At 35.8% G+C, this 16,877-nt stretch overlaps 1 protein-coding gene across 1 annotated transcript in view; it reads left to right on the top strand.

Annotated features, from left to right (window-relative positions):
* MYBPC3 (myosin binding protein C3) overlaps positions 1-14,907 on the top strand; it is a 51,482-nt gene extending 36,575 nt beyond the window's left edge. Inside the window, exons 29-33 of the mRNA XM_040558158.1 lie at positions 3,339-3,534; positions 7,898-8,037; positions 8,579-8,738; positions 9,292-9,428; positions 11,752-14,907. Of these exons, the coding sequence (XP_040414092.1) occupies positions 3,339-3,534; positions 7,898-8,037; positions 8,579-8,738; positions 9,292-9,428; positions 11,752-11,985 (867 nt within the window). The 3' untranslated portion in view covers positions 11,986-14,907. The remainder of the gene's footprint in view (positions 1-3,338; positions 3,535-7,897; positions 8,038-8,578; positions 8,739-9,291; positions 9,429-11,751) is intronic.
* The last annotated feature ends 1,970 nt before the right edge of the window (positions 14,908-16,877 follow it).

A 16,877-nucleotide genomic window follows, 5' to 3' on the forward strand; every position in this document is an offset into this window, starting at 1 on the left:
CACGCAACTGTAATACGCTAATCTTAGGAGATTTCTAGTCCGCTGCAAGATTTAGCTGAAAAAAACCAAGTAATTCAAAAGTTATTTCAGTGGCTGATTGACAGACAAATCATGCAGTGGTATAAACTTCTGTCTCCTAAAAAAGTAAGGCTAACAAAAAATTCTAATACCTATCCATCAACACTAAATTTTAGCCAGAGAGCAAAACCAGAGGATTTTAATTCAAGAGATTTTTTAAAAACACGTGAAATAAATTTGTAGCTCTTCCTAAGCAATTACGAATTATTAAGCAATTCTTAATACCTTAAAAGCTTCTTAAGAGTACTCAAAACTGAGCATCTTTCAAAAAAAGCAAAGCAAAAAGTACATTTAATTGTCTCTATTTTGAAAAAGTTTTAGTTACTGACAGTTTTTACTGAGAAAAAAGGCCCTAAATAGATATGATTGCAACCTTCAAATTACAAAGAGGACATAGTAGTAAATACAGAAATACCAGAATTGCTATGAAACCACGAGGCACTGAGCACAAGCAGGAAGAATACTATCTAGCCAAAGAGTAGCTTAGTCTTCTATTATTTACAGTTTTTGTGCAACCTGTCAAAATTGTCTGGCTTCTGTGGTCACTACTTTGTCATTTAAAACTGAATTTCTATTAAATATTTTGCCAAGGTATCACGAGCTAAACTCTATTTGCAAATCTATTCAAATCTTTAGATAAAAATGTTCAGAAAGACATGTACAACGTTATTATTAATCAATGTATTTTTCTGTTGAGTGCATTAGAAAGGTGGGATGTTCTGCTGAAAAGAGGGGAATCAACACATTCTTGTTTCAAAATCAGCTACATGGGCACATGATTGAAGGGGTATTACATGCTACTAGTGGGTAAGAGTCACAGTATTACTCAGCAATATTCTTGTCTATCATGTATGTGTAAATATAAATATCTAAAAGCACATAAATTTGTTATTCCCTTACAGTAAACTCCCTAAGGATACTTTGGCATGCTATTTACCAACTCTGTCACTCACTGCTCTCTCTCATATTACCTATTACACATTACAGAAATCCAATCCTCTGTGATGTGTATTAGGAACGTGCTTTCTATCTGTTTATGCTTCTCACAGCCTATAAATATAAGACTATATGAAAACCAACACTGTGAACACTTGCAATCTTTCACTGTCACTCACAGCACCTCAAAAAGACCTATAATGAAAGCATCTGATCAACCACACTAGAGCAACAGCAGTTGCAAAGCTTGATTTATAGGCAATACATTTCTTACAACAAAATAATGAAAAATGATACTTTGTAATGTTATCATTTCAAATGACCATTTTTACCAAGAAGTTTAGTGTCAGATCCTCTGTTCACCTTATAATATCAATCAAGAACTATTCGATCTTGTAATCGGTCTGAGAAATTGCCAAGTATTTATCAAATTAGAAATTTAAACAAACAAAAACCCTCTCTTCCATGTAGTTATACCACTGTAAGTAGACTTTCTATTTTGAAAGCATTCTCCTAGTCAATGTTTTTAAAAAGATTCCTCATATCATTTTAAAGTATACACATATGCTGAACCTGAAATAAATTACTTGTCAGTGTCACCAAAAATCAGATATGGCTAGGAAAACAAACAAACATTTCCTTTTCCTTGTTCAAGAATTTCTACTATAGCTTCCAGCTGAAGAAGAGAAGCCACCTCTTCCCCTAATAGGTTTTTGTAAGAGTGTTCTAAGTCAAGGGTGAAGGAACACCAGAACAGGACAGAACAACCTTATACCTAATATTTCAGAGCTACAGGCCAGATGGAAATATAATCCCTGACAGAAAACAGCAAGAAAATCAGTTACCAAATAGGGAAAATGGAAGATCAAAAAACATTCAAGGTTTATTATTAACCCCGATGCAAAATGAATCACGATACAGCAGCAGATGATTCAGACTCCAGAGAAGAGAGTGTCCATTAAGGAACAGCATTTTTTAGGTGGTTTAGAATCCCTTTAAATTCAATTTTGGACAGATCTTAGTTTTTTGTTTGTTTGTTTGTTTTTCATATAAAAGGGTGGTTTTTTTCTAATACTACAGAAAAATGAAATGATGTTGCAAAGACTTTCTGAGCAAGTAGCAGACAAGCCTAGAACAAAGGGGCAGCAGCAAAACACAAGGATTTATTTTTATTCTGCCTACATTTAAGTACCTAACCCAACAGTCCAAGTATCCTAAACTCCCTTGGTAGCCTCAGGAAAAAGACAGCCTTATAAAGTATGTTCCAAACACCCAGTGAACTGAAGAGACTTCTAAAGGTGCTTTCTCTTCCTGTTTTCTAGAGATAGTGACCAATACATGTCCTAACCTCAGTACTTCAGGCTTCAGTTCCAGGGCAGCCTAAGCTGATCTAACTGCTGGCTTGGATGATCTCACTTTCCCTCCCCATCCATTTGAGCTGCTTCTGGCATTTGTAGTCCTGCGCTGCACCTTTTCACCATGCCAATCTGGCAAAAACTTTAAAATACATATATATTTTTTTTAATATTTTTTTTTAATAAAAAATATTTTCTCCTAGATTGACTATAAATACAGTTAATAAATATGGTATGCCCCATTTCTGTTTTATTGGGACTCTTGTTGTGGAAACATACTACAGAAGTAGCGCTCAAAACTTTTGAAGAACTGACTACTTACTATCTACCAGTTTTCCCAGAAGTGGCTGACTGACAGTGCTGTAAACCACAGACAGCTGTCTGATTAAACGACACCATCTTTCATAGGTATGGCAATGCTGTCTGTCTATACTGACAGTCATAAAAAGAATTTTGCTATGCAGGAGCAATTATACAGTAAGTTTTACACCCCAAGACTTCAAAATTATAGCAACATTTTGAAAGATATTGAAAATGCCAGGGGAAAAAGAATCAAATGTTTTATGGGAGAGTGAGGAAAGGAACAAACAACTAATTAACTCCTCAAATATTAAAGACTTCCGTTCCTTAACAATCATCAGAGTGAGACAGAGCAACTGTTGGCTTCAGAGATGCCTGGGAAAGAATACAAAGACCAGCACAAGTATTTTTTTTTTCTGGGTGTGCTCTCAATATGATTTCAGTCTCCTCTCTAAATACATGGCATCCTCAGGTCACTGTGTCGCTAAATCCCACAGATGAGAGCAGATATTTGTGTGCAAGAAAACAGAAACTAGAAAGTGTTTAGAAACTCTACTACCTCAGCTTTGCATATTAAGTTAGGCTTCCTAAACTTACAGAACACTAAAAAACAGAAAAGTGAAAAATGACAACCTATTACAGTCTAAAAATATCCTTTTTTCTCTTCAGGGGAAACCTAGACCCAAAATAATTTGGACAAAAGATGGTCAAAGTCTAGACGCCAAAGATGTGGGCATTCGGAACAGCAACACAGACACAATCCTTTTCATCAGAAAGGCAGAGCTTCATCACTCAGGAGCATATGAAGTCACTCTTCAAATAGAAAACATGACCGATAAAGTTGCAATAACAATACAAATCATAGGTAAGCACATGACTTCATCAGAATCAAGCATATCATACAAAATAGTTGCCATACTGATGCAATCCAAAGAGCCGTCTACCTCTGGACCCCTTCTCTGACAATGGTTGATAGCAGGTGGCTGTGACAAAGCTCAGAGCAGGGCTAGCATGTCACCTGATTTTCCTACGTTTTTCCAGCTTGGAGTGATCTGTGTCCTAGAGACTTCCTGCCTGAGAGAGGATTATCTCCAAGAGCTCTTCAGGGAAATTTTCTTACATGACTTTAGCCAGTCAGCTTTTGAACCTGTGTCTAGTTTCAGAATCCAATTATGCTTTTGTAAGGAATTTCACAATCTAAGTGCATGTACAACTACCTGGTTTGGTTCAGTTCGAGTCTCCCTTCTGAAAATCTCATTTGACATCCACACAGTTTTGTACGAGAAAGACCACACATAATCATTTATTCACCTTTTCCATGCTACTCATTTGCGTTGTGTAAGCAACCCTTTAAAACAAAAATCTGTCATGTAGATGCATCTGTATGTAAGTTAGCAGGAAGAATGCTTGTAAAACTAGCCAGATACTGTGGAGGGTTATAACAGTAGGACAACTTGACAATAATTAACAAAAAGCTAAAGTCATAACATCTATCTATTATTACATTATAATACACTTTTTCAGGGCTTGCAGAGCTTTGCTTGCTGCAGTTACCAGTTTTCATACCCACACAGATATTCATACATAGTATCCAAAATTCTTAACTTCAAATCAGAATAATTGATTTCTGCAAAATGAAGATACGCATCTAGAAATAGATCAAGATTTTTTTTTTTTTTTTTATAAGTGTGATTCGAGATAAAGATCAGACACATTTCCACATTTTCATAGGCAATGTTGTTCATTTGACAATGCGGGTTACCATTCTCTCTTCCAGAAACAGGGAAGAAAAAGAAAGAGGGCTCCACTTGAAGTTGTTAGCAGTTAAGCAACACAGAAGGCAGCAACTTTTTCTCTGACAGATTAGTGTAAACTAAAGAAAGGAAGAGGACAATAAATGGAACAAGAGCAATGCATTCTATGTTCCTTATTTAATTCCATGCTTGAAGCTAGTTGGCTTCAATATTTAGCAGTTTGGAGGAAGACAAAAAGGATTACAGCTAAATATAGTCTTTGATTCCAAAATATGCCAGTGAAAAGAGAATTATGTCATGCTTTGACACAGAAAGTGACAGTTCACCTATTAACAGCCAAAGGCTAGATTATTACTGTTTTACATATCCTTCTTTATGGAATTAAATTAAAAGCAATCTATAATTGCATTCCTTTGATCATCTGTCATTTTTTTGGCTTTGATTAATTTACAGCTTAGCTACAGGAAGAGGAGACAGTTTTCATTCAGATATCTAGAATTATCCCTAACTGTCCCTCACTTTTTCACAATACCATCTAAGCCTAATAATCATCTCTCCAGTAGACCCTGCAATTGTGAGCACCAATTTAGCATACCAAAAGGGAGAACTAACATCTCCAAATTAAAACAGACTGCCTAAACAAAATTGGTTTAAATATGAATGGTCCTAAAAAGAAGGGAAAAAGAAAATTATTACACTATTATTCTATTTATTTCCATATATCTTAGATATAGCATTCTGTACTTTGAGTGGTTGCTCTTTTACTAGTTATTAGAGAGAAATGTCATTAGCAGGCAAGCTAACAAGCACTGAAACAAAAGGAAAAAGGAAAAAGTGTAAGTACTGCTTATGCTATGATATATTGTTCATAACAATTGTGCATACATATTAAAAAGATGGGTCAGAAAATCAATTAGTCTGAACATTTTTTCAGACAAAGAAGCAGATTTGTGTGCTCATTGACAGTGCAAATTGTGAAAGGATTTGGAAACACTTCAAGGACTCCAAAGCTGATTTGTGTCCTGTCTCTTAGGCAGTATAGTCAAAATCAGCAGTATCAAGTAACACAGATCCAAAAATCCCACCATGAACTTTCCACTTCTACAGAAAAAAATATTCCATGCCACCAGTGGGACCACTTTGGTCACATTACTTGGGATGAAATCCAAGTAGAAACGTTCAACAGCATAGCTGATGGAGTTATGGCTTGGTGTCAACCCACACCTAGATTTTTGACTGTCTTCTCGAAAAAATCAGACCAACTGACAAGGCATACTTGTAGCAAAGTGCATACAACAGTTTTTGTGAGAATCTTATGAACTTTTAATACATGTTAAAGAGGTTAGTAGATCCTTCAAAATAGTACAAGTTTTTGTTGCCAGGTTCCCTCCCGATTGGTTTTCAAACCAATCCAATGATAGCAACATGTTAGTCTGCTTGTGACAGATTTCTAAGTCAGAGTTTCTTCTTTCAAAATGAGTTATATTCCACACAGAAGACATGTTATTGCAGATTTAATTTCAGTTCAGAAATTATTTTTATGTATGAAACAAGAACTTCAGTACCTGCTGTGGTACTCCATAGCTGTCCTTGTTTATAGGTTGCAGGATTATTATAGTGCGTAGGATTGGAAAAGATCACCTGGTTACTGAGTTGAGATCCCTGCAACTGTTGCCACCAGAGAACTAGCTTAAAAGCATCTGCAGAGAATTTAAACATCATGGACCTCAAACCACTTACAATGGTCCTTCACCATCAGGAATTTACATGCATGAAAAGTTCACTACTGGGACAGTAAGGAGGAATTTGGAGTTAATGAAGTAGTTCAAGGGTTAGGAAAACTTTGGATTATAGCAGTGTTACATAAAATTGCATCTCTTTAATGTATTAAAGGATATCTGACTAGAACTAGATGACAGTTTTTATTAGTATCCCATTTCTTTTCTTTGTACTGCATCCTATCAGTAAACTAAAAACTCTACTGCGCAGGGAAATTAAATGATATTAACACATTCTCAACACATTCTAAAACTTGACAAGAAGGTTGTCAAGTTTTGTCTTAGGTACAAGCTATCATCCTGGCTTTCATCCCAGCATCAAAATCCGGCCAAGCATATTTCTTCAGAAAGCTTTGTTTTGCTTTCCTCGTTAATTTTAAAATATGCATGACAACGATCTAGTATATGGATTTCAAAAAGGTATAGATAGCCACTGATAATCACAGCAAAGAGAGTTTTAACGTATTTTCTTCAGAAAATCTTATATTATGTGCTGCTATTAAACAAGTCTACCAGTCTTATCTGCATGAAACCCCCAAAAGGCAGACAGATATTTTCAGTACTGGACTAGATTCAATATTCTAAACACTTCTCTTTGTTGAAACCACTTCATCCTACTTAGCATGCCAGCAAGTTGTCTAGAACCCTCTCCCTCTGCAACTCTGGGAAACAGAGGTGACAGCCACAGTAACTGCTGACAGAAATGAGCAGAGGTGAGCATTCTTCTCAATCTGACAGTGTTAGAAGACCTGCCTGCATACCACAGCGTTCCCCCAGCTTCACACAGGAATTGCAGGCAACCAGGCAGGCATAATATGAACTGTGGCAGTGTTTAGTCTGATAAAACCCCTCAGCTGCACGTCTCCGGAGAAGAACAAAAACCATTATTAGTAGCAATTTTATAAGGAAAAGAATATCTAGTACAGTCATTCTGCCATTTCTCAACAGGTTCTCTTGTCTTGTCAATGCACTGCCTAATCAGTAGTACACAGCAAAAGAGCACCTTCTTTCAGAAAGGGTATCTGTTTGTTGCCCCGAAACGCTATGATCAACTCTAAAACATCAGTTGGTGAAATCTAAGGATCTGAAGGCCTTTCATCTAGCTTTCAGTGATGGCTCAGAAAAGGTCATTTAAAAGCTGTGCAAGACACAAGGCCTGCAGTTTTGTTTCTCCAAACATACTGTAGACCTGGTCTTTTTTAATGCTATCTATTTTCCAATCAAAAGTCACAAATGAATTGTCCAGACAGTCCCAAATGACTGGCCTTCCTTTGTTAAGAGGAATATGGACCCAGGTGTTTTGTTGTTACTACTCTCAGTGAACCTAAATGACTGCGAAATTGCACTTAGGTTAAAATGCAAGTAATAAAACTGTAGTAAGGAGGGTGATCACGCCCATCCAAACACCACAAACTTCTTTTTCAATTTTTATGAAGAGTTTGTCTCATTCCTATGTCCACTGTGTTGACTATACATTTCTCAGCATGCTTCAGACCTCCTAGAATACTATTAAGAATGACATTTGAAAATTACCCAATTTAGCAGATTACAGTTTCAACTTCACCTAAATGAAGTGTATGGCTAAGGAACAATTACAGATTGCTCTCCAACTCTATTTTTCCCCTGCACGTAAGTAAATGACAACACCGTCAGCTCTTGAACCAGAAGCAAAGGTTTGTTCATGTCTCCTCTGCAGACAAGCCTGGCCCTCCTCAGAATATAAAGCTTACAGATGTTTGGGGATTTAATGCTGCCCTGGAGTGGACACCCCCACAAGATGATGGCAATGCACAGATCTTGGGCTACACAGTCCAGAAAGCTGACAAAAAGACAATGGTAAGAAATTGCACCAAGTCCGTGAATTTCTTTGGAGTTTAAAAAACTGCTTACTCTGGGAACATGGAGATTAAGGAAAACTGCTAAATTCACGACCCTTCTCTAGAAGGGACAGATAACTCTACTTAGAAGGTGGAATTACACTTTTTGCTTTGAATTATATTTTTGACAAATGCAGGGAGAAACTGAAGGGGAGGGAGAAACTCAGCTGCTGGCAGTCTTGTATGTCAGTCAAAGTGGAAAATGGCTCTTCTCGGGGAAGGCCCCATCAAGGTGTCATGGCCTGAGGAGACACCTTGCACCAGGTTCCCCAAATGAGTAGAAATGTAAAGAGTTTTTTCTCAAAATGCAGTTATTCATACAACTACCACATCAGCCAGAAAATATAAGAAAACAGATGAGCAGGAAGGAACGCAATGTTCATTTCCCCAGCTACTGTTAAATACCTGTCTACCTGTCCTTTCCTTGTAGTAAGAAGGATCTCTCCATAGCGTGTCTCATCTCTTATAACATCTTTCTAAACAGTGCAGTCTCGTTACAGGAATGGTATACTGTTTTTGATCACTACCGTCGCACAAACTGTGTAGTGTCAGAACTGATTATGGGAAATGAGTATTTTTTTCGAGTCTTCAGTGAAAATTTGTGTGGATTGAGTGAAACTGCTGCAACCACTAAAAATCCTGCCTATATCCAAAAAACAGGTAACATTTATTATTCAAAACAAAGATTGTAAAAGCTGATTCTATGATTCTATTAGTAAATGGAAAATACAATATTACTAGATGCACTACCAGAAGTATTTTCATTACTTAGTAACTAGCACATATGAGGTATTTTGGCATCAACAACCCTTACCAAGTAGGGTTTCTGTACTAATATGAACATCTATTCAAAAATATTTAAACACATTGTCTTCCTAAACTATATTATTTTAAGAATATAATACAACTAGGAGATTATACTTGTATTCTAGGGTTAAAAGTTCAAGATCTCTGTGGTGAAGACTTCCCCTGCAGACATGGTTTTCACATTTTTAACAAAAGCAGAAATCCAGTCACTGCCAGAACCTTTTATTTTAACTAAAGCATTAAATGTATTTAAAGTTAACTAAATTTAAAGATTTATTACATCATTAGTGTCAGAGCTTTCAAGCTTCCCTAAATCAAACAGGCAAATAAAAAAGGCAACTGGGTGGTACAGAAGTCACCAGAACTGAAAACACAGTTCTTACTATTTTGTTTCTTTGAATTGCAGGCACCACTTACAAGCCGCCTTGTTACAAAGAACATGACTTCTCTGAACCTCCTAAATTCACTCACCCTTTAGTAAACCGGTCTGTGATTGCAGGATACAACACCACGCTCAGCTGTGCTGTGAGAGGAATCCCCAAGGTACAAAATACATCAACTGTCACTGATATTGCTTCAACAGGCTAAGAAGCTGCCTTTGGATTTCAGGCCAGTTCAGTGTAGTTAAAGTAACTATATTAAGAAAACATGAATGTCCCTGAATTATTGCCTCCTAGAGATAGCGTTTGTGTAGTTGTGTGCAGAACCAGAACAGGGGAATGATCCACAGGAGTATCTTTATATCTTCTTCTCAGTATTTTTCATCTGTTTTCCCTCCCCAAGTTCACCAAATACAGTGAGCTAGAGTGCAATACAGGCAGAATGGGAAGAACAAGTGGAGGGGGAGGGCAACATACCAGGGGAGACAGAGGAAGAGGCAGAAAGAGTCACAGCTTATGCTAACCCTGCCATTTAAAATTTGTACATAAAATCTACTCCCTAAAGATGATTAAAATATATATATATATATATATATATGCATCTTGCCACAATGTATATCTTGTTCTCTTCAGTCTAAGAAAACAGCGGTTAATGTAACACTGTTCCATTAACCTAAATAATGCAGAGGACCACCAGTTTTTCTGTTGTATCAATACACCCACATCACGTTCTGAGAGTCTGATGAGTTATTTTGTAAAATTACCTAGGAGGTGTGAAGTGTTTTTTTTTGGGGGGGTGGGAGAGGGGTCTTTTTTGGTTTTGTTTTTTGCTTTTGTTTTGAATCTCAGAGGAATATTTTCTCACTCATATCTGTTGAGGCCTCTGCAGAGAGTACAGAAAGATGTACTTTTTGTTTGTTAGAGTCAGGAACAAGCAGTAAGAACTGTATGAACTAGGTGCTAAATTTAGGTTTCTCAAAAATGGGAAATAGACTTTTTGTCTGCAGTGAAGGAATTTACCGTATTATGACATAATCTTGTCATAAATCTAAATAACAAAAAATGCAGCACACTTTTCCTTCCCCCTTCTGGTTGCTTATTTCCACCTCCTCTCCCTTCCTCATGCCAGCACAAGGATTTCACAGCTAAACAGCAAAACATGTAAGATCACAGCTTGTTCAATTTAACTTAGGAAAAAAAAAAAAAAAAAGATTAACTCAATCATTTGCTCAGTTCACTGGATGAAGAAGGAGCTCCAGACAAAAATCAAATATAAAAAAGAAGCACAGCCACATAAATAGCTGCAAAATAACAAAAACAGTATAGAAGAAGAAACATGAGCAAGTATGGGCAAAATCCATCTTCCAGTAGCTGCCCCAGCTTAGATTAATCATGAAATTACAGTGTTAGTAATGATGTTCCCTCTTGCTTAGCTGACCTATTTGGTTACCTATATGCACTTCGTTACGTTTGTATAGTTTTAAGTAAGATTCTAAGAACAACTTCATATTTTACAGCTATTCAGCACAGTAGTCTGAGGCTTTCAAACATAAGCCTGCTAGCTCTTCCTTCCACATTAGCACAAAATACAAATAGTCCTCATCCTTCATACCTCATACTCTTGAAGCAGCTTTTCCAGATACATTTCTGTATTTGCATTGCCCAAATTAACCATAACAAAAAAACTTCTGTACCTAACGTAGAACTCAACAGTAGGACATTTTCACAGAGAGTAGCTTATGTTGACAGAGCTTTCCAATCTTGAGTAACTGCAGATTAAGTATAGTATGGCACAGTATGATCTCTATGGCATGACAGTCACCGCTTCAGCAGAGATATTTTTGCCCTGCTAGCAGTGCTGAAATAAAAGACATATACCCAGAAAGATAGAAATGCTATACAAAAGGATCCAAAAACATTTGAGTCAGGGAAAAAAAAAAAAAAAAAAAAGAAAAAAAAAGCTATTATCTTTAAATAAAATTTTGAATGCTAAAATTGCTAAAGGTGTGCTAAATGATTTGGAAAATCTTTTTCCAGTGCAAACCAAGGCATCCCAAATTGGCCACATTCTAACAATTCTGCTCTGATAGTCTATGCAGTTAAATTCTCCTTATGTAAGATACCGGAAAGATTCTAATTAGTTAAATATGCACAATAAAATAATTCCCAAAGGGATGAATTTGTAGCCAGTGCAGGGTTATAAAAATTGCAATAAGATAGGGTACAGAGCTACATGTTCTACGTGTTATTAGAGAGTTAAAGAAAATACTGAACACTTGAATCGTTAGTTGCATGAGTCTGAATGAGCAGAATATTGCTCATTCAGAAAATAATTCCTTGAAATTTCCTTGAAAAATAATTAACATTGCCATGTAATATACAGTCCTCGTAATGCATAGACATTTTGTGGCTAAATTAAAGTTGCTAGACCATAAGTCTTTCATTTTCTGCTTTCTTTTTTTTTTTTTTTCTTTTGTGTTCTTCAGCCAAAGATATACTGGTACAAAAACAAAGTGGATCTCTCTGGGGACGCCAAATACCGCATGTTCGGTAAACAGGGTGTGTTGACCCTGGAGATCCGGAAACCTACTCCATTTGATGGTGGCTTTTACACCTGTAAAGCTGTTAATGAGTGTGGTGAAGCTGAAATAGAGTGCAGACTGGATGTCAGAGGTAATCAGATGAACATTATGCACAACACTAATACTGCAGTGAAGTAACAACAATAATGGGCATCTAAAAAAATTTACATTCCCCTTTATCTAACACTATCTTTCTTTATCTACATCTGCTAACTACGCAGAAAAGCAAGATTGTATTTTTCATGCTAAGTTGTTACAACAGAATTAGATTACTAGCTAGGTAATACAGAACTTAAGGTAGATAACGTTTCTGACTTGGTATTGTTAAAGAAGGTATTTACCACTGGAATGGAGGTCTACCTAAAACACCGCATTGTGGGTAACATAACACAGGTAATCCTTTGAGCTATATATACTTTGTGCTTGGAAGTGTTTAATTCCTTGCAATGACTCCAAAGTCACTAGCTGTTAGACATATGTAAAAGGTACTACGTGCTACATCACAAACAATTTTCAGGTGGGCATTGATAATTTGTTATCCAAAAGGACAGGAAAAAATGTCACATGTTTACACCACCGTAAAGGATATTGACTAAACATTTTCAAGCAAATCCACTACTAACGTATCTATTTGTCAATATAAACTTATATGGCACCACTTTAAAAGTTCATCAAAAACAGGAAAAGTTGTGAAAGTGACCTGTAGAACAGACATTGGCAGAGATCTGTCTTCAGTATAGCAAGCCTGAAGGTATTTCTACACAGGGTTTGATATTTCACTCAGCGTTACATCAGGGATTAGCGCACAGCACACCCTGATATCCTTGCTCATTTGGGTCCTGGAAGGAAGCAATGCAGCTCTGATGAACTTGGTCTAAGAACTCTGAAAAGCCTACCTAATGTATATGTAGCACCTTCTTAAGGCTTGTACACTACTTTCAGTACAACAGCTACCACAAGTAGTTCTGTTCAGTGCAATACTGTACATTGTGGACATGGCTCAAAACTTACTTTTATCACCTTCTGAAGCTTGCTTCAACATAAATCTCCTTAGGATCAGCACAGATCAAAACAACTATGAAAAAGATTCCATATTTCCCCTCCAGCACCAGGTCTCAATTTAAAATTTGCTTCCCTTTAAATCTGATAACATATTTTAACATATTTTTTCATCTTCCAGTACCTCAGTAAGACTCTGAATCTAAATTCATCTGCAAGTCAAGGTATGACTCAAAATCATTCATCTGGATAAAGGAACAATGGGTGTCTGGTTAAATATAATTTTAAACAATCTTTAGTTATTCATGTTACAGACTTCATGGAATTTTGATAATCTGAGGGAGGGGTGCGTGTTCTGATTTCTGTCTGCTTTTAATAATTATCCTGTGATCACATTCTTGCAAGACAGTTTGATTTAATGTCAATATTTCACAGGTCTCAATCTTCGATACACTGTGTATTGTGTATAAATCTGTAAGAATAACAGAGTACTTCGTTTTTTTTCTTAACTCATTATAAGCACTCCATCTAGAAGGTATGCTATTTATTAATATAGAGCTAAGTAGTATCAACAATTTCTGTGCATTACTTTAATCAAACATAGTTAAAATTACACTGCATCTATTGTAAGACTTTTTAAAAATGGAAGTGCTATAATAGTTAGTCTATTAATGTATTCAACACTAAATACTTTCTCCCATTCTGTCTCAGCATCAGAATGGAATTTGAAGAGAAGAAAAATGAAGAAATTAATGAAGGATAACTTCAGTTACACGAATCCTGCTTATCTTAAGTCATTTGATACATGTGTATTGGGAGGTAGGGGTGTATTGCAGTGTCCTGCTTACTCAGCATATTTTCCCATGATATTTCCCTCTTTTCATACATCTGTTTTAGTTTCATTGTCCCTGTTTGCATGTGAAGATAGTCAGGGAAAGAATGAAAAAATATCCCCATTACATACATAAGATGTCTGAAAAAACAAATACTAAAATTACGAGTGAAACCAATCCATTCCTAATGTCTGAAACCAGCATAAATTCCCCACTTTTGCAGTTTTCTCTCCATTTTTTTTCCTCAGAATTCTGAGATGCTTCATAAGAAACAAGTAGCTCAGAATACTGAAATACTCATGAATTATCTCTGATACTGAATCACCTTTTGTTATGTCAATCTCTGCACAACAGAAAGTAACTTTCATTCCTTCTGCTTTTACCACTAATGCTTGAAGTACCCACTTCCATGCTCTTGAGAAGATTTTTATAGAACCACGTCTGAAACACACCATTTGAAAATCTATGGGTTAGGCTACTGTTGTGCTTTATATAAAGAATAGATTATTCGATAATTACCCACTACTGTTTTTCTAGTTTTTGAAAAGACACCTGCATAGACTTACAGGTATTTGATGTTTCTGCAAACAATCACAGACATCACAACAATGTACAGAGATAATTCCGTACATCAAATGAAACAATGAAAGATGTAGAGGAAGATTATTTGCACAAATATATACATAAAAAAGCATGTAATGAATGCAATGAACTTACTGTCATCAATTATTACTGAAGGATTTTGAAAGTCTATGTATGGTATGTATATCTTCTTGCAGATAATTATGTATAATCAAAAATAATAGTATTTCTGGCTTCTCACCTACCATTTTGATTAGAATTTGTGGGTTGAGGTTTTTTTGGTTCTTCAACAGTCTCTGGCTGGAAAGTATTCTTTCATGAAATCACAGTACAAGAGAAAGTGGGAAGATTAAATTAATCCAGGAAGCATTATGCTTTCGAAAAAAACAACACAAAGAACAGAAGTAACACTACTCCCCTACCTCCAACATGCCAGTAGAGAAGGTAAAGTGTGTCCGACACAGCATGTTAGTTGCACTACACAAGCAATTATGTCTTCATAATAAAAACACTTCTTTAATTAGATGTGTATTTTGGTTATTTTATTACAGTATCAGAACAAAGAAAGATAGTCTACTGAAACCAAAGTTAACTTGCACAAGGTCAACATTTTTCTGCTATACATTGCTATTATTTGACAAATAAATAAAAATGATGGAAAAAAAACACAAACGAGTTTACACTGTTTTGTTCTTTCTTCTTCTGAGCAACGCTATTATTTTAAAAATAAGGCACATATCACATGTAAAAGTCAGAGATATGTTCTGTATTACAAATAACTTTATTACCTATTAGCAGAATGCTAAGTGGTCTTAAAGGATCAACCCAGCAACTGTGGGATCTGTCTACTGAAAAGCAGAGACTGAATTGCAAGAGCTTAGATTACAAAGGACAGTTTATCCTGAAGAGAATCAGGTGCTATACCAAATGCATTCTATTATCAGAAAGGTGTTTCAAAAAGAGAGTACTTTCATGCTGTAATAGGGTACAAGATTGAAAGAGTACAAAAGTAAATCAAAAGTCACTACGAAAATGGAATTTTCCACTTGATTTTTAGCTATTCAACGTGAGCATAATGCTTTTAGGAACAGCAGTACTTTCACAAGTGAACATTTATTTCCTTGGTGAAAAGAAGTGTACTGCAAATTTATGCTTTCAAAATGTCATTTTTTCATGAAATTTTGTTTGAATGGTCTTCAAATACAAAATTCTACCATATATATATGAACACAAGTCCAAATCTGAAATTACAATAGAAGTAGTGCACTCAAGTTAATTTTTTAAAAATTATTTCTAAAAATGTGAATCCTAAAAAATGAAAATTCAAGCCACTCCTCACACAGTCAAAATTGAAAAAGGGAGAAGCTGTGCATGCAAGATCCGAACTTTCTAGCAGAAGTTCTAGAAGAATCTTTAGAAATTTGTGTGTTTATTACTTTTTTCCAGTTACCCAGTATTGCAGTTTGTTTCATTACTGATCTTTATTACATATTTAATTAATTGATCATTAACTTCATGTTGTTAATAAATATATAAATTACTTTCATCCCAATCTAATTAAAGCTACATAGACCAAGCAGCTTCTCCCAAACATAGCTGGCTAAGGACAATAAAAGTATTTCAATTTTTCCCCATCACACCTGGAAGACTATTTGACAAATTATGATTTTAATTAATACTTTCTTGTGTGGGATCTCCTCTGCTACAAAATCAGATGGAGTTATGGTCTCTGAATGTAATGGCAAATATTTGTACCTTGTAGTTGTTATGTACTGTTAGAAGGGCTGAGGAAGGCATTTCCCTTTTTTCCCTTTTCTTTTTTGCAAATTTGCAAGGTATAATCAAGTATAAAAACGTTATCAACAAAGACCACAGAATTAAAAAAAATATTACTAACTGCTGTTGTCTAAATGTTACATCTAAATCTGATAAGGAAATACTGTGCTGGCAAAGGCAAGTTTCACTCAGTAGTCTTTACAGAAGCCATAAAATGGAATTAAAGTGTCAAATAAAAGCAAACCTTACCAGAACTCCTCATTTTCTTTACTTAAGTGCAATCCTTTTTTTTTTTTTTTTTTTACAAGTGCAAATCTTGACTGTTATTCTACAAGAGAAAAAATAAAAGTAAAATGAGTTAATGGCTGACCATCACTTCGTAAAAGTACAATAAAAGGAAAAATAGCGTATAAAATCCAGGAGAAAGGGGAAAAAAAAAATCAAAACCCAAAGTGTACCATGCTTAACTACAAAAAAAATAAATCCTTCAAGTGCAATTCTAAAATTGAGTAAACTTTTCAGTAATGAAGATTCCATGACTACACCACTTATTTTCTTACTAATTAATCAGATTTTAAGGCACTACCCAAATCTTACTGAAAAAGTATAAAACTGAGCTCCTCTTCAGGCCACTCACAAGCGTAACTTCATGTCTGCGATTTTTTAAATTTATTTTTATTCTCCCTTAAACGCTATCACCTGACTTTTGGGCAGTGACAGAAGCACGTTTTGAGAAGTACCCCTCAGCGCCCTTCTGGGGAACGGCTGACTGGGCTCTCTTACCACCACCGGCGGGATTGCAGGGGACTCCCGTCCCATGTGGCAGCCACCCCGCTCCCG

The sequence above is a fragment of the Cygnus olor genome, chromosome 5 (genome assembly GCF_009769625.2).
Source record: "Cygnus olor isolate bCygOlo1 chromosome 5, bCygOlo1.pri.v2, whole genome shotgun sequence".
Classification (NCBI taxonomy): Eukaryota; Metazoa; Chordata; class Aves; order Anseriformes; family Anatidae; genus Cygnus; species Cygnus olor.